Here is a 25,150-nt window from a genome sequence, read left to right as displayed (position 1 = left end):
AAAATGAAAAATATTTATTGCTTCATATATCAAAATTGTCTCAAACCAGATATTTAATTGATAAATTGTAGGTTATCAACTACATTAGATGATAGAGGATAGCTTCGATGTTGAAATAGGCAATGTGCAAGGCTAGCATGTATATCAAACCGACGCTGACTTACATTAGAAGGTTATCGTGCCTACAGATGTCGTCAAGTCTAATGTTTCACACATCATCAAAGCAGATTTTTTCAAGCAGGTGACGTGCTGAAATCCAAGAGATAAACCTCAAATGACAAGTGGCAAGACATGGAGAATTAAGCACCGCAAATATCTTTCTACTCTTTTGAGGTGTTACCTGTTATCATTATCATTATTTTAATAACATTATTTTTCCTTTGAAATGCTTCTTGGAAGGAATAAAAGTAGTAACAAGATCAGCTGAGTAATCTGATCTTTTGTTCAACAAGTAAAAGAAAATAGAAGGAAAATGCATTTGAAAGGAGAGCAGTTGGGACAATGCATTTGGCAATAAATAGGCTCGGAGACACATCGTTTCCTTAGAAGCTATAAATCTCCATGCAATGAGCATATAGCAAAGGTAAGAAAAAAAAAAAACAAAAGCGAAACAAACAAAACAAAATATTGCGTAGAAAGACAACAACAACAAAAAAGGATGTACAAGAAGGCAAGATTGGTAGGTATAGGTATCGAAGGTGTTGCATAATACAGGTCATATAAAGTAGGTAGTGTCCAGTCCTTGGCCGAAATCCATTATTAAAATCTGCTGATCGTGGCCTTGGCAGCAACTAGACAGAAAAAAAAGTTTAGATTATGGAAAGCCCATCTTGCCATAGCAAGTTACAGATGAGTTGACTTACCTGACTATTTTCGTTCGATTAAAATGGACGTCAAATACCCAGCTTAAATGGCCACTCTGGAAGTTTAGAAGGGGTGTCCCTGATCTGTACATTTTGTAAGAGATTAGCAAAGCTAAAAAATGTGCTTGCTACAAAGTCTTTATACCACTCACCGAATATCCCATACTCGTATACTTTGGTCATAGCTGGCGCTGATTAGCTTTTCATCGTCAAACTTCAGCGTTCGAACAAGGCCGGTGTGACCTGGAGTAAAAGGATGATTAAGAAAAGGACCATTGAGAAACGTTTTGAGGAAAAAAATAAAAATATTTTTACGCACCTTCGCAGGTCATAATACATTGGCCAGTCTTTACATCCCAAACCTTTATCCTCTTATCATTCGATCCGCTGACAATTCGTTTGCCATCGTACTGTACACAGGCCAACCCTCGGGTGTGGCCTTCGAATTCTCGTAAGCATTCTCCGGTTTCGATGTCCCACATTTTGATAAAGGTATCTCCAGATGCCGATACTATAATATTGTCCTTAAGTTGTATGGCATTGACAGGGCCACGATGCGCCGATATCACCCTTATAGCGTTTCCAGTAGCGCGATCCCATATCCGAATCGTACTATCTTTTGAACATGTGACGATGTATTTTTTGTCGAAAACGACATCTAAGACTCCTTCCGTATGTCCCTAAATATGTGAATATTGATGCTGTGAGAAAGGATAGAATAAAATGTTGGGTAGAAAACACAAAATGGTCTCGTTGCATACCATTATTCTGTATTTCATTTGCAAGGTTTGCAAATCCCAAACGATGACTGACTGATCTGAAGAGCCAGACACTAAAATTTCTTCATCATATCGTAAGCAGAGAACGCTTTGCTCGTGTCCAGTGAGTGTATGCATGCATTCTCGAGTTTTCATATTCCAGATCTTGATTGTTCGATCGCGACTACCAGTGATGATTTTTTCGTCATCAAATTGTAGGCAATACACGTTATCAGCATGTCCTGTGAGGTAATGTGTGGTGACTTTCCCCGTACTCCATCTCTGTTCCAGCAAATATCGCTGACTGTAGAGATGTCGCCAATCCATTTCATCGAGGTGTTGATAAGGGATATTGACTTTCCATGACGGATTCGCTGCAAATTTGCGTTTCCAAAGTTCGTTATCACGGGAAGCAATCAGCCACGTTTTGCTGACTAGGCTCATTCGCAAGAGCCACAATGGTTCTACATAAGAGCAGATCAGGGTTGCAAGTTCATAAGGAAGGTTGCCCAGTATATCTGAAAAGTCATTGAATAGATATCGGGTAAGAAACTCTTATTTGCGCTGCCAACCTACAAAGTTGTGAGTGTAGAAATTTTACCATATCGTTTTCCAACTACCAGTGATTTTGGTTTGAGACGCTGGAAGAGGCCATCATCTATGCGAAGACCATTGGTTTGCTGCTGCAAGCGGTTCAAAGAACCAGTGGTGTGTCTATTTTTGAACTTCTTGGACGAGGGTCGGACCCCGACGCTGTAGCTGCCGGATATACCACCATGTCCACTTACACGGCCAGCGCTTGACGAAGGAAAAGTTGCAGAGGTAGGTTGGACGTCCTCCATTTCAACATCCAGAGATTGCATTGGAGGAGGAGGGGAGGAGGAAATAGAACTGTTCTCGGAATCATATAAAGAAGACATGTTGTGCACTGTGAATCTGACTGTAAGTTCGAAGATGAAGCACGAAATTGACCCGCACAAAATTGTTACAGAGGTCTAAATTGAGGTAGAATAAAAGTGAAGAGGCACAAAGGAGAGGAGAAATGTCTGAGATCCAATATTGTGAAAGAGGATGTGATCTTTATAGTTGTTGTTGTTATTGTTATTGTATCGCAAAGGAAAGCATCGACCAGAATGGCGCTTTCCTCACAATTTTGTCTGATTTTACAGTTCCCCGTACTACGTTATTCAAACTATCTCCTAGGACTTTGTAGAGAGGCAACTATCGCTAAGTTCAAATTTCTTGTATAAAATTCGCCAAACATCTTTGGTCATGACCTTCTTCCGGTCGAACACAGCCCCAAAAGGAAATGCCTGGCCTAACAACACCAAATTGGTACCCAGACAAAAGATGCAAGCAGAAATATCTTTCGTGGCCAAATGCTGCACAGCCAAAACGTAAGCAACATACGTTTTTGGTTGTTGTCTATAATTCAAAACATCCATCGCGTCGTACGGCTGCGTGCACATCTTGGTATCGTAAGTGGATGCTACGAAAATAAACAACCAAGCTTGAACCTTTTGCCTCAGCTGATTTCCACCTGCAATTTTCGAATAACAACAAAAACATTGTAACCGCATCATCTTTTTGGAAACGAAAATTCGCTATTCCTTCAAATCCGTTTAATTGGCCGCTTCCGAATTCTATCGTCAGGGTTGCCGAGCCATGTTGCCGGCGCTACATAATGCCCACACTGTTATCAGCGTGGTGAGATACATAACGCATGCCCAAGCCAAGGCCCCACTTTCGTGGGTGCTTTTCTAACTCCACATGCCTACTCAGTAGTGTTCACAGCTACCAGTTCAGTCAAGCAAGGCTCATCAACTTTGCGATGATACCGGATGATCATTGCCTCTTTTTGGGTCGAAAGGTGTATACCTTCTTGGGCATTCCGTTAATCAAATATATATCTATTGGTAACTTGAATAGCGACGGATTCTACGTGCTTCGCTTTTATGGTGTGCTACGAGGCAAAAACAAAGACAATGGCATCTGCACTTTCTTATGAACCAAAACACTTTATTCTTCGCATCGTGATGATTAGGGATTTTATTTTCTGGCCATATATTATAAAGTGAAGGCCAGGAAACTAAATATTTTCGCCACGTAAATCCTTTCTATTCCTTTCGTCTGTTTGTCTCTCTGTGGAGATACAACAAGTCAAACTCACAATATACACCTTACTTTTGCCATAAAAATTTCGGCGACCAAACTCAACGAGACTGTGAAATGCATCAAGGAACGCGTTGACATTTTTGTTTTTGCTCACAACTAAACAGCTCTCGGCAATGTTTAGTGACGATGCAGCATCCCAAAGGTATTATGAAAACCAAAATAGTATATCTGAGTTGATGTCTTGCGAAAGTCACTAAATTAAGCCTACTTTAAACAGTGGAATATATTCTAAGCCAGGTGAACTTGGTAATTAGCTTTGTCACTGAAGCATTCTAAATAGGTCCTTTATTAACCACCGTATTCACCTTTACGCTCAACTAGCGAATACCATGGTAAGAATAATACAATGTTAATGGCTCACTCATGCTGCGCTGTGAATAACATTCTATGTTGCAGAATGTCCAAGAATCAGAGAGTCTTGAAGATATCGACAGCGAATTTGCCGAGATTTTGGATAGTGCAGATCGCATCTTAGAAGATAAAAAAACGCTATGCCGAAAGTTTGGGGATCTTTCGCAAGAAAGGTATATAAATCTTTGTGTTCGATATTCCTGCCTGACAGTTGATCCACTTTATATTGATTTATCTCCTTTCTAGAGCCAGCCAATTATCAGAGTCAATCCCTTCACAATCAATCGAAACAGCCAGCTTCCTGCGGAATGAATCCAAAACATGGGATCTTATATCTTCTCTCTTTAAGTATGTAGCGCTGCTTGGCATAATCTATCCAAAGTTTTGTTCACTGATGTTTTATTTGTAGTAGGCAAACTGATAATGATGATAATGTCGCTCTTCAAGAACACTTGGTTAGTGTATTGATATTCATTTTCGTTTTCGTTTGGTGTCAGCTATCCGTTTACTAAACATTGACTATAGCGTGTACTCAGATGGCTGCAGGATACAGCGCCAAAACTACAACCTACAACATATGATAAAAAAGAATGGAAACGTTCTGGAGTGAGCTCCTTTGAGCAGCGATCAAGAAAGATCAATGCCAGTATGAAAACACAAACAATGATGGAAATTGACGACGATGGCCCGCAAAGGCAAAAGCGACGGCTGCAACCACAAGGTTCAGACTCTAACCGCCAAATAACCAAATCACTGTTTAACTTCGTGCGAAGAGGACAAATTAAAGAGGCCATAAAAATGTGTGAGCTCTGCGATGAACCATGGCAATCAGCCGGGTTATATGGATACCTGGAGCACAACCAAGGAATGACAGGTAAGATTTTTTTTTCTAACTTTGATAGAAGGGATACATTGTATTGAATTTATCATTTTATCAAAGATGGAGATGGCGTATTACGCGTCAAGAGTTTATCATCGTTAGAAGCGACTGCCCGAAACCTTTGGAGGACGTCTTGCAGCCAGATAGCAAAGGATGTACGTATTGATTCCCTTCCTCTATGGCTCGCTTTTGTCTTGCTGATTGAAGTTGCATGTTAGAGCAATGCAGATTTGTATGAACGGGCAACCTATGCCGCATTATGTGGTGATGTCGAAAATGTGAGTATCATACTTTTATTCCATACAATGATGGCATATGGTCTCATTCTTTGTAATATATACGCAGACCCTGCCTGCTTGTTCTACCTGGGAGGATACCGTGTGGGCATATTACAATGCACTTGTGGAGAACTTACTACACGATATTATGGTCTCAGGAAGTGGCTCAACAAACGATATTCCGCCTGAAGAGATCATATTCAGTAGCGCACAGAGAAAGGACAACAACGCAGATCGCCCAACTCGGTGTTTCCATTATTGTCAAGCCATGATCATCACGAATCGCTTAGATGAGCTGGTAGACGCATTACACAATGCTTTGGTGTTAAAAAAAACTGCTAATGAATTGTTAATAATGTAAGTTAATGCTCGATAGTCACTCTTCTGGAAACGGTCGTCCGCTTACTCTTGCTCATCTTCAGTACGGATAACAACCTCCGCCATCACTTGCTTCGATTTGTCACTCTGTTAATATTGTATTTGAGCTCAATATCAGCATATACACCGACTGCCGAAAGCGACGCTATTATATGCGAATACATAAAATGTCATTCTCAATCCGACAACGGTTTAAAGGTATAATGCTGAATATGTGATGGAAAGACTCGCAACATTTTGAAATTAAACGATCATGCTTTAGGCACAGATTGTTGCACTGTATTGCTCAAAGCTCTCAAGTGCAGAAAAACAAGCACATACGTACTCTACGTATTTGCAACGTAAGTATACACATGATGTGTCACATTATAAGCACTTTGGCTGATCATAGCGATTTAGATTTTGATGGTGATCGAGGTGAACGCGAGCTGCTAATTGAAGTTGGCCAACATCACCAACTTGATGTGCATCGAATATTGTGGAACTTATACCAAAAGGAAGCTCCAACAAAATTGAAGCAGGTGCGGTTTCTCAACTTAAATAATGGATGATACCGCAAACTTTTTTTTAATCAATGTTCATTTTTTCTAAAGTATTCCCCAAGCACCACCACAAGGCACATAAAGAGCGAACCAGTAGACCCTTCCGTTGTACGACAAATTCGAAGTATTGAGTGGCTCACATTCGATGAACGGCTTCATCCAGAGGCTATAATTCAGAGCAATGCAATGATCAGATGTTTCTTAGGTATGTATATCACGCCATGAGTTAAATTCGATATGTCATATTTGTTTACTGATTGGTATTGCATTACAGCCGATGGCAACATTAGTGCAGCACAGACTGTTTTTGCCTACTTACCAAGCTCAATCATAAGTTCAATCTTAAACGAGCAGACAGACGATAAACGAGACTTGAATCATATCGTGGCTGAAATGAAGCTGGATGACGTGCTAATTGAAACATGCGGGTTGTTCAGTTTGTGGAGCAACCTTCATACTAAACGACCAACGGAGACGTAAGTATTTCGATGATGACATTAACTTAAAGGAGATACCGGTTGATTGACTAAAATTCTCGAAACAGCGATTCGCTGGAAGGCCTGCGTGCATATCAAGAATGGGCTTCACAATTCGAGGTAATACACCCTTCATAGCTAACGTCCTAATCATGACTGTCAGCACTCACCGGTTTACCTTCTATAGCAACTGAGTTTCACTCTCATCAGTAAGCTACAGCACTTACTTCGATCACGCTGGTGCCTTAATGGTACGTGTACATGCGCTGAGTTCCTATGCATGCCCTGCGCCTAACCGTCTCTCTTACTCTCCCCATATCTAGATAACCCTGGTCAAATGATACCAAATGCAGTATTGCGGCAGATGTACATACCTGAATTAGTATTGAACCTGCACCAAGTTCTATTTGAGACGCAAGAATTGCTGCCAGGGTAAGTGATTATCTAGCTATCACTCTTCCTGTCCTTCATTTGAAACCTTCACTTATTTGATATTTATTCTAGGAACTTGGAAAAAAGTCTTGGAATTAGCGACATGGTCGCCAGTGATGAACTCGGTATCAATTTAGATTTTGTACGGGCTCACCGCATGGGTGAACTGGTGCATCGCATACAGCAGTCTTCCATCAAAATGTTACAACTACAGCAACAGTCTTAAGAGACAGTTTTGTAACTTAAACATCAGCAGTCATATCTTTTACGATGCTTATTAATGTACCATACAAATTCAAAAAGTAAAATACACATGGATAATGTGGATAATGAGGAGAACCGAAACCTGGAGGAGATGCGTAAACATGAGCACTATTTTTTATTTTAGATATCCCTCATCATATAAATCATCTAGAATCTGAATAGCATTCTCTACGTGGCCTCTATAATTCATCAGCGAGCTGAAATAATCTCTGATATGGCCGCGACTGTCGATAACGAAGGTAGCTCTGCCTAAGAGTTTCGTCAGTTAAATAGGGGCTGTCAAAGGGCTAAACTCCGCAGAAAAGAGGGTATACCTGGGACGAAGCCTAACCTAGTTCTAGGTACCTGATACATTCGTCGCAATCGACCGTCCGTGTCAGCCAGAATATCAAACTGAATCCTATGCCTCTTCAAAAAAGATGAATGGGATTCTACCTGGTTTCCGCTAACACCAATAACAATGGCGCCATACTTTGAAAAAACCTAAATGAACAACCCGATGAAATGGGATGGATGGGGAGGGGCAACTCAGTTGATCAATCCCAAATCTCGGTAATATGGAACTCCGAAACGCAAGGACTTGTTTGCTCCTGCCAGTGTCACTCTGAAACTTACAGAATAATTATCACGGAATGCACACACCTATCAATTGAACGAGGTATTTCACTCTTTTGTCAGAAAGACAGCATTGCATTTAAATGACATGACAATGCTATGGCAGATACCTCTTTTGTGCATATCGACCCCTCATGTCTGAATTGAACCAAATTGCGTTAGTCAATCACACAATGCATGGATTACAGTTCGTTGATTTAATATACCTTGCGTAAAAAAATAATACAATGGGATTGCCTTGTCCAATGATGCACTCCAGGTCCATATCCTCGCCTCTTTGATTTTTGAGTGTAATTGCACTGGGTGCCTCTTGATTAATAAGTGGATGGGCGCTCATTATACGGAAACAAGGAAAAGAGAGGAACAAGGGCTAAAGCTGTGAGTCGTACATTTGAATTCACAGTAACGATCTGCAAGAGACCTTCCTTTTGTGGCTACGATTTTTGAACCGGCTATCTTTACTAATAACAACAGAGTTCATGGAAAATAATGATTATGATATCATATTGTATATCTATCCAGCAAAAATGTGGTTAGACGAGGGAAGAGGTGATGTCCAACTTTATCACGGAATAAAAGGGGATGTGACATGGAGATGATTACTTGTTTGTTTGTGAAAATCTTGAACAAATTGAAATTCAGAAGCGTGAGCCGAACTGCTGCAGCTTTGATTTAGAGCTTGAGACTGAGCGGGATTTTCTCTATTGCTATTCATTTTTCATGGATGCTGAATCACCAAAATCAAATGAGCAAAGTAATAAGCGCATGCGACTTACGACTGCATGCGAACGCTGCAGGTGATTCATCTATCCTTTATACTTGATTACCTTTGATCCTTTTCGTACTTACTCCATTTTCTTGTTTTCAACCGGGGTTACAACCCAAACAGAAATAAGAAAGGTAACATTCAATACTAGTGATGCATGCACCACTCATACCCGACATAGAAGAAACAACATCTAAGCCTTTTTACCGTTAGTGAAATGCGACTTTATGCGCCCGGCTTGTGGTCGATGTATAGGTAAGGAGAAGGAGAAGGAAGAGAATCAATTAGTGGCCAATATTAGTACGAATTGTAGGTTTAATTTCTTTTTTGGGGGGTGTCATCTAGATGCAAACGCTGAATGCTCCTATGGAGGAGCGCCTTCGCTTGTCCGAACCACCGAGTTTCACGCCTTAAAACGCACCTTTGAGGACCGCTTGTCGAAAATTGAGCAGGATGTCCAAGTTACAATGGCGAACACACAGCTGATAGCCTCTTTACGATTAGAAATACAGAAACTCGTTGACGAGGTGAAAAGACGGTCACCGTCAACTCCAGGTTCGAATACAATTGATCCTCAGCTTCCAACAACTCAATTTGCAATCTCCAACCCTCGACTTATGCAGAATATCGAAAGAAAGATATCCGATATAGGTAGCTTATCAGACAGCAAGGTTCTCCCAGTAGCACCGGACGTCAATTTCTTCAACGACGACGACATAGCACCGTTTGCCGATAGCCCATTCATACCGCTACAACCCAGCTTACACACAATTATTGACTATGTCATGGACTTTCGAAACCCACAAACATCTTACGAGTTGGCCCTAGTAGATAACAACACTTCATTTGACCTCAAGACGTTGACCTTTTGTTCCTTGTATGAGATGATCATTTCTGAAACGATCGTTTTACAAGTGTCAAATCAACCTACGCGAGTCAGTACCATTCTAATGCTGGAGGAAAACGAAAATAAGGAAGCGTTCAATCTCAATAACAACAGTAGTACTGCCTCAAGTACCCGGTCAGTGGACCAAGAAGCGGCTAATACCGCCAGCTCTATAGCCATTTTGAAAACGAAACCATTTTGGGCACCTGAAAGTAGCAACTATCAAATATTTGACGTCTGGACTGGCATTAATACGGCTGATTGGCGAATCGCGAACGAAGTCATTTCGGCGGCAACGTGTGAAGCTCTTGTTCAAACGCTTCTCAATTGTTCCATTTCCTTTACATTCCAACCACCGGATCCAAACTATTTTTTGAACAAATATAGAAACAACACCATTGATCCCATCTTACTGAATGCTATGCTGGCATGGGGAGCAAGGCATGATGCAGTATTCCATCACAAATTGTTACAAGGTCCGCCAAACCAAGTAGGAGAGCCTTTCTTCCAGAAAGCACGCGCATTGCTACAAGAGACTGACGAAAAGAGCAGTCTCGAAGTTGCACTCGCATTGGTTATCATGAGCGTCTACCAAGCTGGCAGTAGCTTTGAACAAAAATCAAACAGCTCGAGTTATATGTATTTGATGATGGCCGCCACTATGATGTCAGACTTAGATTTGGTCGACAAACTACCACAGATGGATTTTCTCACACGAGAGCTTCACTGTCGTGTATTCTGGTTGAGCATCTATGTCGAGCTTTCTCTAGCAACCTTCTCGAGCCGACGGATTATGAGCACGGCTCAAGACACGTTTGCGCGTGTTCCAGAAGTCTCACCGCTAGAGTACGAAGACGAAAACAATCAAGCGAAAGTGATTTATTTGAAGTGGAGACTTCGCGACATGTTCATATATCGAGATATGGTCTTCACGCTAAGTTCAGGAAACAAAAGCGTTCAGTTACCGGAAATCCGAGACATTGAAAATCGAATAAACAAATGGTACGAAGGCATCCCAAGTCATCTACGAGTCCCTTCCTCACAAACTGCACGAGCATCCCTCAGCGGGTCCACTAAATGGTCGGAACTGGTTCCATTCATGTTGGAATTGGAATACCATTCACTTCTTCTCCAACTGTACAGATCTTTTCTTCCCAACCGGTTCATGCCGATATGCAATATCACAAAAGTCGCCATGCAAATTTGTTTGCAATCGGCGCAGGCGTGCATAGAGTGTTTGGATGTCATATCAAGGTTCAAGCGACACTGGTGTTTTTTCAAAACACATCCTTATGCTGTGGCATTGCTCACTTTTCAGGACCTAATCAATCACACTGATGATCGACAAGCTATGGCTGTCGCTTTTAGACAAATCATTCGAGCTGTCAAGATATTTTCTCAATTACCTATCCGAAACCACTGGGCTGTTTACATGCTCTGTCAAAGTGCCATCGACTTTCTCAAGGACAAATGGGACCTTATGGTCGAGAACATTGGAGTGTCGGAAGCAAGTGAATACTTTTCATGTGTATTATTGCCTGGCCTCTCTCAGAAAGTGATAGAATTCTAAAATCAACAGACACACCGAAATATTATCCCCCGACCAATTATTTTTTTTTTTGTTCTTCTGCTTAATGCAAATGCTGTTACCGTTAATGGGCCTGTTTCTTTTTCCATATCTTTTGATTTCATTTATTATAATAATGCAGTGTTTATCATCGTACTTGGGACATAATGTGTGTATAAAAAAAATTAAAAAATAAAACAAAGGTTTCTTAAACTATTCCTTGTTTTCTGCCTCAAGAGCCTTAATGGATGCCTTAACATGACCATTGGTATCCAATTGAGAGTTGAATACTTCCTTGATGAGACCATCCTTTCCGATGATAAAGGTAACGCGACCAGGTAATAATCCAAGCATCGACTTGGGGACTTCGTATGCAGTGCGTAGATCCTGCTTCTCATCGGACAAGATGTCGAACTGCAATTTCTGCTTTGATGCGAATTCTTGATGGCTCTCCACGGAATCGCTGCTTACGCCGAGAACCGCTACAATGATTTTTCTTCGTAAGTCACTATGCACTTCGTTCTTTCAATCTTTAACATTCTACTTACTAGCGCCGTGCTTGGTCAACACGTCAAACTGATCACGAAATTGGCAAACCTACATATGTGATTGTGTTCAGTGTCTTGCCTTCCAATGTATCAAGGGATTTTATCATATTTACCTCTTTGGTACATCCAGCAGTGTTATCTTTGGGATAAAAGAAGAGAACAGTGGGTTTGACTCCAATGATTTCGGCCAAATTCACGTTTTCTGCCTTTTGGTTTTCTAGATTCGTGCCATTCGTGTTAGTCGACTAGCCGGCTGACAGGTAGTATGAATTAGGTTCGGTGTATACTCACTCAAAATGAAGTTCTTGGGTGCAAGCTTGTTCAATAGGTTGTGAGGCATGTTTGATTTGTAAAATAACACAGAAAGTTATGATAAATAAAATCGATGGGTTGTGGTCTCGCTTTTTAAAGCAGAATTTTGAGTTAGAAATCGCTATAGCATAATTGGGTCCATGCTCACAATTGCTTGCGCGGACTATAAATTTGACTTGAGGCTGTCGTCAGCATTTCCCCTTTTTGGCTTCTGAATCCGATTTGGGAACCCCTCCCTCTAATGGAAACTTCCAAATACCTACAGCTGTAAATCCTTAGTAATTTCTTAGAAGATGTGGCCATGATTTGATATGTGAAGGCCCTGACTAAGAGTAATTATATTTTGATTGTTACACCATCTTATAAGAAGTGTAGTGTGATGGAAACATAGAACTGCATCAGATTACAGGAACTCATCGGCTCGATCATATTTTGGCGTTTCAAACAACGCCTCTCATCGGAATGCCACATGAAAAAGCCTTGCTATTGCTTGATCATTTTACTGCAAAGTCTTTCATTTTGCGACGTGAGCTCTTCAATGAGCCTATAGATCTTCCTCAATTGGCTATAGTAAATTAGTGAGCTCACTCTTCGGACATCCAATGCTCCAATATGTCAGCTGCAGCAGGGCTTAGGAACCTGGCGTTTTATTTAGCCATTTGTCAGCTGGATCTGCAATTAAATTTTTGAAAGAAGTGATCGGTTAATGTGAAATTCCATCGAAAGCCATTGTGATCCCAGAGTCTCCTTATTTTGCTATCGATTCAAAAAAAAAAAAAAAAAGGTAATGACTATAGTGAAGCAAAAATTGAGATCCGACAGGATATGTCCAACGACCCAAAAGAGACCATTAGAAGGTATGCTCCTTTCTCTGGATTCCTCGGGAATGGAGAAGAAATACATTAGTATTTTACCATATTCAGAAGTGGAATCGCGTGCCGATCCCTGGGTGCTTTGTCACTCCTTACTAAGTTCTTGGCGTAAACATATTGGCCATTGATATTTTCAATGGCTAGTGTGAAGCTAAATTGATAATATGTTCTAGAACAATGTACATTAGAGAAGAGATTTGTCCATTCGTGTCAACATAGCGAGTAAGACAACAAGCACCTATTGCGCTAGCTTTAGTATGAACATTGCGCGGAGTGGATACGTTCATCATTTTACCAATTCAGACTTAAAAGAGAACTCAGGCTACACTACTGAATAAAGCAAATTCCTGGTTGTTGTAAAGCCTTGCTGACAGCTGCTTCTCTCTCTCTCTCCTTATTACCTTTTAAGGTGCGGTTATTGTCCACTGGTTGAACTTCATCATCTCACTGAAAGTAACCCCCACATTACAGAAATAGAATCTATCGACGACTTCCATTGGCAAATGACGCTTTGCACTACTTGACAATGTAATTATTATCAATCAAGGTTGAGATGATGGAATCGTTGCTGTTCAAGTAGATTTTGGCGCCTCTCACTGACTTTCGCCAGAGTATGAGATTTTGGATGACGACAATTACCGAAGAAACATTTGCTAAACAGTCTCAAGCCTTCCTGCAAATAACTCATTCTATAGCGCATAGTATGCTGTAACAAGCCGGCTATAACTCCGAAAATACAACGACTACAACGACTATCATACCGACACTGCGCAGTAGTTACTTGCAAAAACGTTGGATTGATTCAGTTTTGGTATGGTGTGGAGAAACTTTAATGTAACAACTGGAAATGTTGAGGCAAACGAAAGAAGGTCAGCGCTGCTTGCTATCAATTTAAAGCTGAAATAAAAGGGGAGAAAATTTTTTTGGGAGTATGTGTTTTTCTTTCAACATGTACATTAAGCCTTGTGCTGTTGCTTCTTTTCTTGTAAGCTAAGCTCATTCAGCTTATTAAGAGAGGCAATGTCACCTTCTTGCAAAAGCTCTTCTTCTCTCGTTGAGTTCTTGCGACGGACAATGACTGGGAAAGGATATTCATCGTCCTCTTCGTCTTCGTCTTGGGGCATCTGATGTCCATTGGCTCCTCGGAAACGTGGGCTACCGGGAGCCGACAATGGCTTTGGTATCTTGACGTGCTGAGTCTCAGTACCTAGATCTTCATCATCTTCATCGAATGAGTCAGGGTAGGCGCGGCGTAATGCCAATTGTCGAGCCTTGATATACTCCAAACCCATTCTCTTCCAGTCCAAAAGATCAGACAAGCGTTCAGTACGGTTACGTTGATTGATACGCTGGCGACGAGACTTTTGACAGAATCGGAACATTTGGTCACTGAGTTGTTGGATGGATTCTTCGACGGACTTCATACGACGGTCAACAATGTAGATACCGTAATCTTCAGAGTTTTCAATATTTTCCTCCATGAAGCATCCGAAGCCAGACAAGTTAGTGGTGATACTGGGAACTCCCATGACCGTGCACTCAGCAGGTGTATCTAAGAAAACGAAGCGTTAGCCCATTTTGCACCAGATTACGTCAATGGTATACATGCGCCTACTTACATCCCCAGGGCTCATAATAAGACGGGAAAACACCCAAATGACATCCACGAACAAATTCCTCATAGTCCAAACTGAGCAGAGGGTTGTTGGCGTTCAAAAACTCGGGATGGAAAACAACTTTGACACGATCATGCTCGTTGTTGAAGAGCTGGAGTCTGCGGAGTTGACCCAAAACGGGGTCTTCGGAGTCTCCGGCAATGTTATGTGTAACAATAGGCGGAAGTGAAGACCGCTTGAGTGCGAAAACACGACGCTTGAGAAGGACCTTGTCTTCATCGGACAGCAACGAGTTGATATCTATTTCATGACCCCTGCGTAATATGGTTCAGTATACAATACAAGGACGCTACGTGTGCCTAATGCATATCATTTTCAAGCTTACCTCAAAGCGTTTTCAAAGATTCGCTTGCCTATACGGTCCTGGATACCCGAGACGGTTTCCTTCAGCTGCTTGGTGACAGCTTGACCCTTGAGAGCTTCTACAGTGAAAGAGTGTGTGGTAGCAGGCATAATGATAAATGCAACGACTGTCATGGGTGAGCCAGCGGCTTGAAGTCGATGGTTCAATCCTGCAAAAGGTGGAAAAAATCAGTTCATGCATGTCTCTGGTGAGGCTATCGAAAAGACGATACGTACGACCAAGAGCTTCGACAAACATGTCAACACCCTTATTACGGTATTCATAACGTCCAGCAATGAAGAAGTAGAGGGTGTTGCCTTCCAAGTCCCAATCATAGTGACCATAAAAGTGACCTCGAACAAAATCATTGATCTTCTCTTTGCTAAGAGCGTGCAGATTTTGGAATTCGTGCATAGCGGAGAATTTGACAACATTCAAACCATTTGGTAACACGCCATCTGTCGGGATGAGTGCAGTTAATAATCAGCTGTCATGATAAGCACCAACACAGGGGGTGTACATACCTGGTTTGCGCTTGAGCAAGTGCTCACTTTCATAGGCTGTGATATGACTGACAGTGGTGAAGACATCGGAACAGTGAGCGGCAGCTCTTTCGATGCAGTAGCGGTGATAAATTCCTCTTTTTCCAGCTTCATGGTCAACGTCAAAATGACGCAGTGAGTTGTATAAGTCCACTGACCCTGCAGCAAGATAGCGGCCAAGTAAAGTGGCATGGGTAGTGAAGATAGTAGTGACATCGATTCGACGCTTCTTGCAAAGCGGTACGGCAACACCAGCTAACCACTCGTGAAAGTGTGCAATGATGGCAGGTCGAGTTTCGTGACTGGGATCATTGAACTAGTAGGAAAAAAATGATGGTCGGGATTTAGTGACGAAGCCCCGGTTGGGGTTAGACAAGGGACGGAGAGCATTTTCTTACCTTTCCCGCTATATCACCCAAAAACCAAGCGACAAGATAACCAAAAAGGATAGCTTCGTTTGTTTCAGAGTCACTGGGAGGGCTGGGAATACCTGCAACATTCCACAGATCACCCTTCCATTCATCGAGCTTGTTGGCTACGCTTCCAGTGTCAAAGAGTAAAACATATGGAGCTCCTTCAATCAACCAACGACCAAACAAATACTTGACTCCATATTTGGACATGGTCTCAAGCGTCTCGCGAATTTCCTTGTTGGGGGGCTCCATACTTTCAACCTCCATGGGGGCCGTCTTGTAGGAAAGGGGGCCAATGAGACAGTAGCGGTCGCCATATTCATGAACGGTGACTGGAACTTTGGTTTTGAGGACGGTATAGATACCACCGACTGCAAGACGGAAGAGCTAAGATTAGTGAAACGGCCATAACAGTACAAATTATCGTGCGATTTCATTAGTTTTTGATCTTGTTGTTGAGGACCAAATGGGAAATAATAGTTCGAGGTTTGCAGCTTCGATGAGGTCAAAAACGAGTGTCATTGGTCTTTGTCTCGATCATCTTAAAACTCCTCTTGCCACCGCCGTTTCCCAGCAACAGCTGAACGTAGCGGACTAACCGGACACTTGATTACGAGAGCCGTGTTTTTTCTCGCTGTCCTGACCGTTTGTCTCCAGAAGTATACTATAGCTTAAATAGAAAATGAATCTCACCTTTGTTGGCAACCTCCCAGGCAATTTCAAAGAGTAGCTGTTTGCATGAAGTGAAGTGTATGATCAGTCAAACGAGTTACAAAGATAAAACTTGACCACAGCGTGGATCCATACCGGATTGTAAACGTCACGTAAGCTACTTGTCATGTTGATATTAAAGTGTACGTATTTGAAGGACTCTTTTGTAGAAGAAGTAGTTGAACGAGAAAGAAGCCGTGGAGAAACAAGTGGATAGCTGGCGTGGGTTTTTGGTTTAGCGTCTCCGTCCCCATAAAGGCAGTCACACTTTTCTCCCAGAGGAAAATATCATTTGCTGTTGACGCCTACTTCAACATCACGTATGCCCACACTAGAGACTTACCAAAATTAACCAAATAAGTCGCCAAACAACGAATGTAAGCAAAGAAAGCAGAAGGTGAAAAATGCGATTTTTCTTCTCATCCCGAACTATTTATTCATGTCAAAGAAAGAGATGCAAGAGATACTATCAAACCGAGTTTGATCGATAGCGCGCCCCACATAGTATGTTTGAATAACGCACTGATCGTTAAGATGCGAAGCTGTCCGAGCGGGAAACGTAAAAAAAAAGTTGGCAACGTTTACAGGTTTGCCCAATCACGCCTGATTTCTATATTCGGTCAGAACGCCTTGGTAGCCCTTCCCTCATCATAACTTGCTAAGGAACCACTTTGTTCGAGAGAGTGTCATGCGCTTTACAGACGGAGAATATAGAAGGCTCAAATGTTTTCTCTTCTACTCTCAGTCACTTTGAAGCTTATTTCCAGATGATCAACTTTGATCGAGACTTATAAATTAATCCAGATGGGCATCTCTAATGGATCACCGCTCCAGATAGGGCAGTTAATGGGGATGTCGGAATGAGATATGGCTGAAATTCCTATACCGAAATGATTCGGCCTTTTTACATTGTAAAATTGTTTGCATCAACATTTATGCTACCAAATCGCACACCCATTCTATTCGATATTCGGAATTGCGCAATAACATTGTTTGTATGCTTTGCTGCTGTGCTACTATCGTAGTAGATTTCGCGATTGCAGCATGTATTGCTGCTTCATAAAATGCATGATGTGCATGACACTACTACTTCACCCAATTTCAAAGGAGGTGCTTGTCAGTGTATGAAGATGTCCTCAGGCAAGGAATCGGATGGACTTTGGCCCATTTGAAAAAGTTATATATACTTTAAAACCCCGATACGATGATCACCATCTGAGGCAAGTGGCAATCCGGTGTGGCCAAAAAAAAAAGACACTTTGGATTTTAGGCAATCCAGGCTTGGCCGTCCTCACCAAAAACACAACTTGTAAAAAAAATCATTCATACTAAAGTATGTCTTTTCATCTGATAAAAATCTTGATCTGCTGTATGCAGAGGCTATTTTTGACAGTATCGTGATCACGAACCTCCTGTGATCAAGGGCAAAGCTAGTACTACAGCTTACCTCCCCTCCTTTTAACACTTTTTCGTCTCCCCACCACATTCAGCTGGCTTCAAGCAATTCTTTATTCTTTTATTCTCTTGTTCTTATCCAACGCATCATTCTTTCTCTCGGAAAGATAGGTGTAGTCGACTAAACTCCATCCATAACGTAACCTTTTTGCTTTTTTTTTTAAAATTTTTTGCTCTGGACCATATCGAGGGAAAGCCTTGGTGCCACCAAATAAGAACCCAAAATTTTTTGTCGTCATTGGTTAGTTATCCGCGATTCAAGTGCCTACTTGTACCATTGTACACTGATTTCAGTACTTATATCCTCTTTCACTTACAAGGAGACGGACAAGAATTAATTATTATCACAGAAAGTCTCCCAAGGTTTCTAGCTTTGAAATTTCATGTGCGATCCCCCGAGAAGTGGGTCAAATGACGATGCAGGCACGCCAACTCAATGCGGCATTTTGAATTGGGAAAACGAGGAGGATTTGGACGTTGCGGTTATTGAATCGACATTGATTGTAGAGGAGATTGATCAACAAAGACGCCGCCTGGTAAGGAAGGCATTATCGGTAAGTTCGCAAGCTGTAATTTCAGGGGAAACTTTTGTCGGAGAGCATCTGCCCTGAAACACATCCACTTAAATTGTCAGGTTTTCAACATTATCATTGAAGACAACCACCAAATCCGATCTTTGGTTCGCTACATTGACGATTTCGATGAGTTTGATCAACGGGTAAGAATAAACATCACCTAGATACTCTGATATCCATGCGACTCATCTTCCCGCTTGCGTTACGACCTTAGGTTCGCCAACATTACCGGAAAACTCGATGTCGTTTACCCTCACTCAACGACCCATTAGTAGCGTTCAAGTCGTTTTCAAGACTCAGTATACGCAATCTATTTGCACAATTGAAATCCCAAAAAAGCAATTCCGAAAAAATCGAAAGTTATATGCGACGCTGTGTATTAGATCCCACCATCAGTAAATCTTCACTGTTCCGAGACTTTCTTACAGTTCAAAGAGAAGAAGACTCCGCTGCTGCAAAAGAGGTTGTTCAGCGATTTGTGAATATGCAAGCTACCATCTCAAATGAACAACAACAGCAAACACGCCATGCCAATAGCGTTTCTTCCGAAGATGCTCAGGTGCCTGATGCACGATCGGTGGTAAGTTTAATTAAGTCAGGTGCCCGCTTTTGTTATGAATGTCAAAGTCACACCTTAAACAAACTTGCAGGCTTCCACATCCAATGCAAACAGGTCAAGCTATAACTCCAAGTCACCAGTTGATGAAAATTTTAGAAAGGCAGCTTCTAGTTTGAGCACTCTTTCCGAAAACCCAGGCATCTCTTTGCGAGAACTTGCTAGACGGCAACAGCGCATTCCAATGCAAAACCAGGCTCACACAAAGACAGCTACATCTATACAAGATTTCCAATTCATCAAGGTGCTTGGTAAAGGCTGTATGGGCAAGGTTAGTTTTTGGTGTTATGTAACTAGTGCTCGTCATTGAAAAAATATCTCGAACAATGCCTAAGTCGTTTTTCCGTTTTTGCCATAGGTGATTCTCGTTCGAGAAAGAAGAAACGGGAAGCTTCTTGCATTGAAAGCCATTAGCAAGGAATGGACCGTTATGCAGAGGGAAATTGAGCATACAAAATCAGAAAGAGATATCCTGGCTACTATTGCAGAAATCTCTCATCCGTTTTTAATCAAGTTACATCATTCATTTCAAGACGTGGATCAACTCTTCCTGGTATTGGACTTTTATGTTGGTGGCGACATAGCGACACAATTAGCAAAGCACTACCACTTTGACGCTGAACGAAGTCGTTTGTACATTGCTGAAATCTTACTCGGTCTCCAAGAACTCCATCGACTTGGCGTTTTGTACAGAGATCTCAAACCGGAGAACATCCTCATTGCTGCGGATGGCCACATCGTTCTGACAGATTTTGGTCTATCGAAGCAATTTCCCACATCTATCCTAGGCGATGAACAAAGGACCAATACTTTTTGTGGAACAGCTGAATACCTTGCTCCTGAGATCTTGCGTGGTGAACCGTATTCATTTGAAGTTGACTTTTGGAGTATGGGAACCCTACTATATGAATTTTTAACTGGCATTACGCCGTTTTGGGCAGAAACCCATACGGAAATGTATCGCCGGGTATTGGAAGATACTCTCGTTTTTCCCGAAGACTTTGACCCCGTTACCGCTGATTTCATTGATGGCCTTTTGCAAAGAGACCCGGCTCTGCGACTGGGAGCAGGACCAAACGGACCAATGGAAATATGCTCTCATGCCTATTTTGATGACCTTGACTGGGATGATGTGTACAATAAGCGCATTATACCACCATATATTCCTAATCTCAAGTCGGATATGGACTTTTCAAACTTTGATGATACTTTCTTACAAATGGTTCCCCGCATTAGTAACCCTCCTGGGAAGATCGTCTTGACATCTGACATCCAAGATATATTCGAAGGATACTCATATACTGAATCAGTTCTGGAGTCTGATAGATTAACCATCACTTCCGATAGTGAAGAGCTTAACAGCGGAGAGTACAATAGATACGAACGACGGTCAATCGAGGAACCTGCAGACAACTATCAATTCGATGCAGTTGATACCGATAGTGCTATTTCTGGCAAGCATACCTCGCATGGTGTCTGGAGCAACGAAATGGCCGATCATACAATGCCGACCATAGACTCCAGTGACGACGAACTGCAGCACTATGACTCGGAGTCCCATGCACCTGCAAAGAAGCGGGCAAACGAATCATCTTCAAATGAATTGCGTTCCATGGGCACTCAGCAGACAAGAGTTTATCCAGACGATGGCAGCAATAGCAGTATTGGTGGATATTCGGATCAGGAGCGAAAACGTTCTACAAAGAGGCGCAATACTGTTGACGTAGAGCCCACCCCAACTGAAGCGGTTGAGACGCAAGGATTTTCAGTTCCAACTTTGGCCAGTACGCAAGGGACGAGTGTGTTCTCGTCGGTTCACAAGATAGACAAAACTGAGAATCACAGCTGCGCTATTGATCGTCAGACACCCCACGTCGACACAACGACAACATACCCTGGGCCAATTGCTGAATCGAGTGACGACGAAAGCATGGAGGACTCACCACAGAGTGCCAGAAGCGAGCCTTCCAACTTAGAAACAATGGCTGCCATTGTACCTGACTTCGACAGCGAAAAGAATCTAGATCTGGAACTTCCAATCTACAAAGTCATCGATATACATGCGAAATCCAACCCTCATAATACCCCTGCTTCAACGCCACCAAGTTCCAACATTCGCTTTTCATCTATCTCAGCTACTTTCCCTGTATTCAGAAGGAAAAGCAAAAAACTGCCTGGATACCAATGAGTTCATCAGATCAGATAAACTTCAAAACTATCTTTCATTTCAGTCGTACTTTCATTTTGTGCTTGCACAAAATGCGACTTGTATATTTCTATGTCCAAATTCGATAAGCATATATGTTCTCCGTTACCTTTCAACCTCATGCATAAGGTGATTTCTTGATTTTGTTGTTTAATACCTTCATTACTGTACTCTGCTACGTCTTTTTCCCATCTTCAAGCCCACCAACATGCTACACACAATTCCTTTCCTTACTAATTATTCCGCTAATCATGCAAATCTAGCGGTTAATCATCATCATTCGTTTTTACCCTGACTCACTCTTTTACTCCCTTCAGAAAATATCTGAATTACCTCTTTTTATTATTTAAAAATAAATATACACGATATACATTATAAGGGGGTATCCAATCAATGACACGATTTAAACTCAATTGACATTTGTTGGAGACGGCCGAATCTTTCCATCAATTCCACTTCCTCCAAATGCTTGATGAAGTTCTGCTTGATCTTCAAGGTGTTTCCATAAATCATCTTGCTCACCATGTTCAGTTCTTGTTACCAGCAGTTTGAGTGCAGCTTGGGCGTCGCCCTTGGTATATTCCCATAACCATGCAATGTAAGGGCCCTGGATATTATGTTCGTAGCATTTCCGCACAATTTTTAAAAAATCTTCATATGGCAGCTTATCATACATTGAGAATAATGCCATTTGTGAAGAATATATGTTTTTCGACATTATCTCAGCGATAGCTGTCACTGTGTGATCATGGTCGGCCCCTTGTTGAGGATTTCCACTTTCAGCCTTCACAAGTATTGATTCAAGTTTCGTAGTATCCTTGTGATTAGACTTGGACTTTTTGGTCGAGCATCCACCACCAGTAAAGCATCCAGTACATGTTTGGCAACTCATTATGTTGAATCGAGAGTTTAGATGCTGAAAGACAGGAATGAAACGATTGCAAAAATTTTCACTCAGTCTGAAAGTTTTTGACCCAGACAGAAGAAATGATTGACAGTATTATACAAAGGCACACACAATCAAGCAAGCATCCACAGTCCCTCATATAGCACCAATGATGCGTTGAACATAAAATTATTAGCTTGTATTGAGTAGATGAACACATGAAATGCTATTCATTCAATTATATAAAAGAAAGTACAAAAAACATGATTGCTTTCAAAGGTGAGTGTAATTATTGGATAGTGAAGTCAGAAAGCTTGCTGAGCACAGATGGGGTATACTGGTAAACTGTCATTATGGCGAGCGATAATATGACGAGAACAATGCTGTCTGTTAAAGTAGATGAATAACATTAATAAACCTTTGCACAGTGAAATGAACCCAGACAATGTAAGACGTACTGAACAAAGCCTTCTCCCATGGCTCAAGCATATAGAGTGCTGTCTGGAGCTCATATTGATAGATTTTGGTTGAAATGTATTTCGAGAGTTGGCTCATTATGAAATTGTGTTAGATTGCAAGAAGGAAGATGCGACTCGACCGTTTCACTTATTTCTAAAATGTGTTTTACCCTAACCCTTTCTCGATTTTCTGCTGGTGCATCCGTTGTCGGCAAAATTGAACGAAAGACATTCTCGTTTTATTAGGTTTTCCGATTGGCAGCCCTTCTACAATAAAGCTAACTGGTTGGCCTTATTCGCTTTTTCTTACAGTTCCTTTGAGAGACTATTTATTGGCACAATGTATAGTGGTTCACATATAGAGCTTGACACCAAAGCGTTTTCGATTTGCAAATAATTCTCAGTAAGCAAGCGAAAAGGGCCGCAAATGACTCTATCAAGCACAGAACATTTAAAAGTCACCTCAACTGGGAGGAATATTTTCTAGACGTTTTGGTGTACCTATTGTAGGTCTATCGTTCATCGTCGCAAAATTTGGTCCAAGGTATTAGACAGTTCTGGGTGGCACAGCCAAGTAAAAAAGACAAAAATTGCCTCCATTCGCATTAATGACCTTGGTGCCATAATGCAATTATATACCCTGCCACAAGATTTACTCATAGACATATTGAAACTTTTGTCCTGGACTGACAAATACCAAGTCTCACTGGTAAACCGTGAGCTATATTATCGCACAATACCTATATTATATGAGCACATCAACATATTCTCAAACCTAAACAAGCTGCCATGCCTGCTGAACAGATTATCTGAAACTATAATAGATCCTGGCCGGTCGAATCATGATGATAAGACAACATATGGGATATATGTCAAAAACATTTATGCAAGTGGTTATATTTCGCCAGTCGATGTTCTGGTAATGGTCAAGCAATGTCCTAATCTCACTACATTCAAGACAGGGGTTGACGGGCTCAATCCCAATTATGAAATTGATTCTGACTGGTTGGCGAAAATATACAAATGCTGCCCATATCTGACGCATTTAAGTCTGAAAGGGGGGAAGCTATCGTTCAACTTGTTTACTGAGCGTACCTTTGGATTATGTGAACAACTTGTCTCGCTTAACTTGCTATCTGCGAGGTACATGAAAACCCCCTATCTTTCAACATTATTACGGTTTCCCAAGTTGCGAGAACTCACCATAGGCATAGAATACCCAGGCGAGGATCTTCTATCGCTACGTAACTTACTGTCTACATCTTCCATAACACTCACAACTTTGGCCATTCGCTGGTATGTGCCCGATCCATACCCTGAGGACCTTACACCGTTGCTGTTAAATTGCCCCAACCTGGAACGACTCGCTTTGCAATGGTTCGGAGCGTCTCCGAACATTAACAGTATTCCTTCCAGCGTGACCGATATCCAACTCCTAGGGGGAGCAATCACTGACTGCAGACAAATAATAGACGCCTTACAGCATACTTCATCTCTCAAACGGTTGTCAATCTCGAAACTTCCATGCTCTATAGAGGAATTGGAGTCTATATTGCGTGTGAATCGGCATACCTTGGAGGCACTCACGTTTCACGACAATTCGAAGTTAAGCCTTACCGAATCTAATCTCGAGGTTTGTAAGAACCTCAAATGCTTAGAACTCCAGCATTTCGATCGAGAGAAAGGCGGCGGTAAGGTAGGAAGAATAATAAATAAGCTATTTCGGGACCAACTGGAGACCTTGGTAGGCGCATATGACGAGCCTTGCTTTTGGGATTCTCAATGGACAAACGTCAAATACCTAAAGGTCAGCATGAAGCCAAGACATACTACAACTAAGGCTGGTATTCAGAGATTAACCACCGCCTTTCCGAATGTGGAATATATGGAAATACATTATCATGACAGAGGAAACATTACCGCTGACGAGTGGAGACACACGTTCTCTCAATTTCATGGACTTAAAGGGATATATCTGCAAAACGCGGAGGGGAATTACGAAAGTACGTTCTACAACAGTCAATACTACACAAGTTTGAAAGGAGCATATACTGAATGGCACGACAATGCTGCAAATACCGTCAATGCACATTTTTGTTATCCGACATGCTGGCTACTTGATTATCACAACCTACAGTAGTAGCATACCAATCGCTTTACATGTCCCTTCTCTCATAATATATATAATAATTAGAAACCATCAAAGACTGACTAGTAAACATCACGGTATTATGACCAGCCTCATAATCACAGCATTTAGGAACCTGCTGACTCTTCATTGTTGCACTATGCAGCAGGCTATGACT

At 41.6% G+C, this 25,150-nt stretch overlaps 11 protein-coding genes across 11 annotated transcripts; 5 read left to right on the top strand and 6 right to left on the bottom strand.

Moving 5' to 3' along the window:
• Positions 1–317: 317 nt before the first annotated feature.
• Positions 318–2,656, bottom strand: K450DRAFT_229759 (uncharacterized protein). The gene is made up of 6 exons (XM_051587139.1): positions 2,223–2,656; positions 1,625–2,139; positions 1,183–1,543; positions 1,016–1,106; positions 864–947; positions 318–791 (listed from the first exon to the last, which is right to left on the bottom strand). The coding sequence occupies exons 1-6, from the start codon at positions 2,539–2,541 to the stop codon at positions 716–718; spliced, it is 1,446 nt and encodes a 481-aa protein (XP_051446898.1). The 5' UTR covers positions 2,542–2,656; the 3' UTR covers positions 318–715.
• A 613-nt stretch (positions 2,657–3,269) lies between these two features.
• Positions 3,270–3,725, top strand: K450DRAFT_229755 (uncharacterized protein). The gene has a single exon (XM_051587138.1). It carries the CDS (start codon positions 3,345–3,347, stop codon positions 3,627–3,629), a length of 285 nt encoding a protein of 94 aa, XP_051446897.1. The 5' UTR covers positions 3,270–3,344; the 3' UTR covers positions 3,630–3,725.
• Positions 3,726–3,813: 88 nt separating this feature from the next.
• Positions 3,814–7,574, top strand: K450DRAFT_229751 (uncharacterized protein). The gene is made up of 19 exons (XM_051587137.1): positions 3,814–3,938; positions 4,014–4,042; positions 4,118–4,128; positions 4,193–4,320; positions 4,394–4,495; positions 4,557–4,602; positions 4,673–5,021; positions 5,088–5,182; positions 5,246–5,305; positions 5,373–5,662; positions 5,728–5,881; positions 5,946–6,024; positions 6,083–6,204; positions 6,277–6,430; positions 6,500–6,701; positions 6,770–6,821; positions 6,889–6,952; positions 7,025–7,133; positions 7,206–7,574. The coding sequence occupies exons 1-19, from the start codon at positions 3,910–3,912 to the stop codon at positions 7,357–7,359; spliced, it is 2,229 nt and encodes a 742-aa protein (XP_051446896.1). The 5' UTR covers positions 3,814–3,909; the 3' UTR covers positions 7,360–7,574.
• On the bottom strand, positions 7,325–8,299 carry K450DRAFT_229742 (uncharacterized protein). Its single transcript, XM_051587136.1, has 5 exons — positions 8,219–8,299; positions 8,123–8,150; positions 8,013–8,039; positions 7,712–7,880; positions 7,325–7,646 (listed from the first exon to the last, which is right to left on the bottom strand). The coding sequence occupies exons 1-5, from the start codon at positions 8,275–8,277 to the stop codon at positions 7,513–7,515; spliced, it is 417 nt and encodes a 138-aa protein (XP_051446895.1). The 5' UTR covers positions 8,278–8,299; the 3' UTR covers positions 7,325–7,512.
• An 819-nt stretch (positions 8,300–9,118) lies between these two features.
• On the top strand, positions 9,119–11,339 carry K450DRAFT_229739 (uncharacterized protein). Its single transcript, XM_051587135.1, has one exon. It carries the CDS (start codon positions 9,246–9,248, stop codon positions 11,232–11,234), a length of 1,989 nt encoding a protein of 662 aa, XP_051446894.1. The 5' UTR covers positions 9,119–9,245; the 3' UTR covers positions 11,235–11,339.
• On the bottom strand, positions 11,340–12,212 carry K450DRAFT_229734 (uncharacterized protein). Its single transcript, XM_051587134.1, has 4 exons — positions 12,071–12,212; positions 11,893–11,996; positions 11,780–11,828; positions 11,340–11,713 (listed from the first exon to the last, which is right to left on the bottom strand). The coding sequence occupies exons 1-4, from the start codon at positions 12,117–12,119 to the stop codon at positions 11,445–11,447; spliced, it is 471 nt and encodes a 156-aa protein (XP_051446893.1). The 5' UTR covers positions 12,120–12,212; the 3' UTR covers positions 11,340–11,444.
• Positions 12,213–13,919: 1,707 nt separating this feature from the next.
• K450DRAFT_197294 (uncharacterized protein) lies at positions 13,920–16,777 on the bottom strand (the record flags this gene model as incomplete). Its single annotated transcript, XM_051584540.1, has 8 exons — positions 13,920–14,515; positions 14,583–14,893; positions 14,965–15,151; positions 15,219–15,440; positions 15,507–15,840; positions 15,923–16,308; positions 16,631–16,667; positions 16,745–16,777. The coding sequence occupies 8 exons, from the start codon at positions 16,775–16,777 to the stop codon at positions 13,920–13,922; spliced, it is 2,106 nt and encodes a 701-aa protein (XP_051446892.1).
• A 2,505-nt stretch (positions 16,778–19,282) lies between these two features.
• On the top strand, positions 19,283–21,696 carry K450DRAFT_229708 (uncharacterized protein). Its single transcript, XM_051587133.1, has 2 exons — positions 19,283–19,583; positions 19,653–21,696. The coding sequence occupies exons 1-2, from the start codon at positions 19,479–19,481 to the stop codon at positions 21,480–21,482; spliced, it is 1,935 nt and encodes a 644-aa protein (XP_051446891.1). The 5' UTR covers positions 19,283–19,478; the 3' UTR covers positions 21,483–21,696.
• On the bottom strand, positions 21,696–22,534 carry K450DRAFT_229707 (uncharacterized protein). The gene has a single exon (XM_051587132.1). It carries the CDS (start codon positions 22,390–22,392, stop codon positions 21,910–21,912), a length of 483 nt encoding a protein of 160 aa, XP_051446890.1. The 5' UTR covers positions 22,393–22,534; the 3' UTR covers positions 21,696–21,909.
• A 1-nt stretch (position 22,535) lies between these two features.
• Positions 22,536–22,972, bottom strand: K450DRAFT_229705 (uncharacterized protein). The gene is made up of 2 exons (XM_051587131.1): positions 22,845–22,972; positions 22,536–22,773 (listed from the first exon to the last, which is right to left on the bottom strand). The coding sequence occupies exons 1-2, from the start codon at positions 22,939–22,941 to the stop codon at positions 22,676–22,678; spliced, it is 195 nt and encodes a 64-aa protein (XP_051446889.1). The 5' UTR covers positions 22,942–22,972; the 3' UTR covers positions 22,536–22,675.
• Positions 22,973–23,471: 499 nt separating this feature from the next.
• Positions 23,472–25,085, top strand: K450DRAFT_229704 (uncharacterized protein). The gene is made up of 2 exons (XM_051587130.1): positions 23,472–23,734; positions 23,803–25,085. Exons 1-2 carry the CDS (start codon positions 23,687–23,689, stop codon positions 24,982–24,984), a joined length of 1,230 nt encoding a protein of 409 aa, XP_051446888.1. The 5' UTR covers positions 23,472–23,686; the 3' UTR covers positions 24,985–25,085.
• The last annotated feature ends 65 nt before the right edge of the window (positions 25,086–25,150 follow it).

The sequence above is a fragment of the Umbelopsis ramanniana genome, assembly GCF_025399195.1.
Source record: "Umbelopsis ramanniana AG unplaced genomic scaffold K450scaffold_12, whole genome shotgun sequence".
Classification (NCBI taxonomy): Eukaryota; Fungi; Mucoromycota; class Umbelopsidomycetes; order Umbelopsidales; family Umbelopsidaceae; genus Umbelopsis; species Umbelopsis ramanniana.
The sequence above is the reverse complement of the archived record's forward strand: the minus strand, read 5'-3'. Positions and strand labels throughout refer to the sequence as shown.

Excerpts from the sequence above, each read along its gene's own strand:
- K450DRAFT_229707 (XM_051587132.1), bottom strand. The coding sequence starts at position 22,392 with ATGAGTTGCCAAACATGTACTGGATGCTTTACTGGTGGTGGATGCTCG.
- K450DRAFT_229739 (XM_051587135.1), top strand. The coding sequence starts at position 9,246 with ATGGCGAACACACAGCTGATAGCCTCTTTACGATTAGAAATACAGAAA.
- K450DRAFT_229704 (XM_051587130.1), top strand. The coding sequence starts at position 23,687 with ATGATGATAAGACAACATATGGGATATATGTCAAAAACATTTATGCAA. Across the intron at positions 23,735-23,802 it reads TGTCAAAAACATTTATGCAA|ACAGGGGTTGACGGGCTCAA; the intron begins GTGGTTATATTT and ends ACTACATTCAAG.
- K450DRAFT_229755 (XM_051587138.1), top strand. The coding sequence starts at position 3,345 with ATGCCCAAGCCAAGGCCCCACTTTCGTGGGTGCTTTTCTAACTCCACA.
- K450DRAFT_229751 (XM_051587137.1), top strand. The coding sequence starts at position 3,910 with ATGTTTAGTGACGATGCAGCATCCCAAAG. Across the intron at positions 6,205-6,276 it reads CTCCAACAAAATTGAAGCAG|TATTCCCCAAGCACCACCAC; the intron begins GTGCGGTTTCTC and ends TTTTTTCTAAAG. Across the intron at positions 7,134-7,205 it reads ACGCAAGAATTGCTGCCAGG|GAACTTGGAAAAAAGTCTTG; the intron begins GTAAGTGATTAT and ends TATTTATTCTAG.
- K450DRAFT_229708 (XM_051587133.1), top strand. The coding sequence starts at position 19,479 with ATGCAAAACCAGGCTCACACAAAGACAGCTACATCTATACAAGATTTC. Across the intron at positions 19,584-19,652 it reads AGGTTAGTTTTTGGTGTTAT|GTGATTCTCGTTCGAGAAAG; the intron begins GTAACTAGTGCT and ends TTTTTGCCATAG.
- K450DRAFT_229759 (XM_051587139.1), bottom strand. The coding sequence starts at position 2,541 with ATGTCTTCTTTATATGATTCCGAGAACAGTTCTATTTCCTCCTCCCCT. Across the intron at positions 948-1,015 it reads ATACGAGTATGGGATATTCG|ATCAGGGACACCCCTTCTAA; the intron begins GTGAGTGGTATA and ends CAAAATGTACAG. Across the intron at positions 792-863 it reads AATCGAACGAAAATAGTCAG|TTGCTGCCAAGGCCACGATC; the intron begins GTAAGTCAACTC and ends TTTTCTGTCTAG.
- K450DRAFT_229705 (XM_051587131.1), bottom strand. The coding sequence starts at position 22,941 with ATGAGCCAACTCTCGAAATACATTTCAACCAAAATCTATCAATATGAG. Across the intron at positions 22,774-22,844 it reads ATGGGAGAAGGCTTTGTTCA|ACAGCATTGTTCTCGTCATA; the intron begins GTACGTCTTACA and ends CTACTTTAACAG.
- K450DRAFT_229742 (XM_051587136.1), bottom strand. The coding sequence starts at position 8,277 with ATGGACCTGGAGTGCATCATTGGACAAGGCAATCCCATTGTATTATTT. Across the intron at positions 7,881-8,012 it reads CATTCCGTGATAATTATTCT|GTTTTTTCAAAGTATGGCGC; the intron begins GTAAGTTTCAGA and ends TTGTTCATTTAG. Across the intron at positions 7,647-7,711 it reads TAGGTTAGGCTTCGTCCCAG|GCAGAGCTACCTTCGTTATC; the intron begins GTATACCCTCTT and ends CGAAACTCTTAG.
- K450DRAFT_229734 (XM_051587134.1), bottom strand. The coding sequence starts at position 12,119 with ATGCCTCACAACCTATTGAACAAGCTTGCACCCAAGAACTTCATTTTG. Across the intron at positions 11,997-12,070 it reads ACCCAAGAACTTCATTTTGA|AAAACCAAAAGGCAGAAAAC; the intron begins GTGAGTATACAC and ends GCACGAATCTAG. Across the intron at positions 11,829-11,892 it reads CTGCTGGATGTACCAAAGAG|GTTTGCCAATTTCGTGATCA; the intron begins GTAAATATGATA and ends TCACATATGTAG.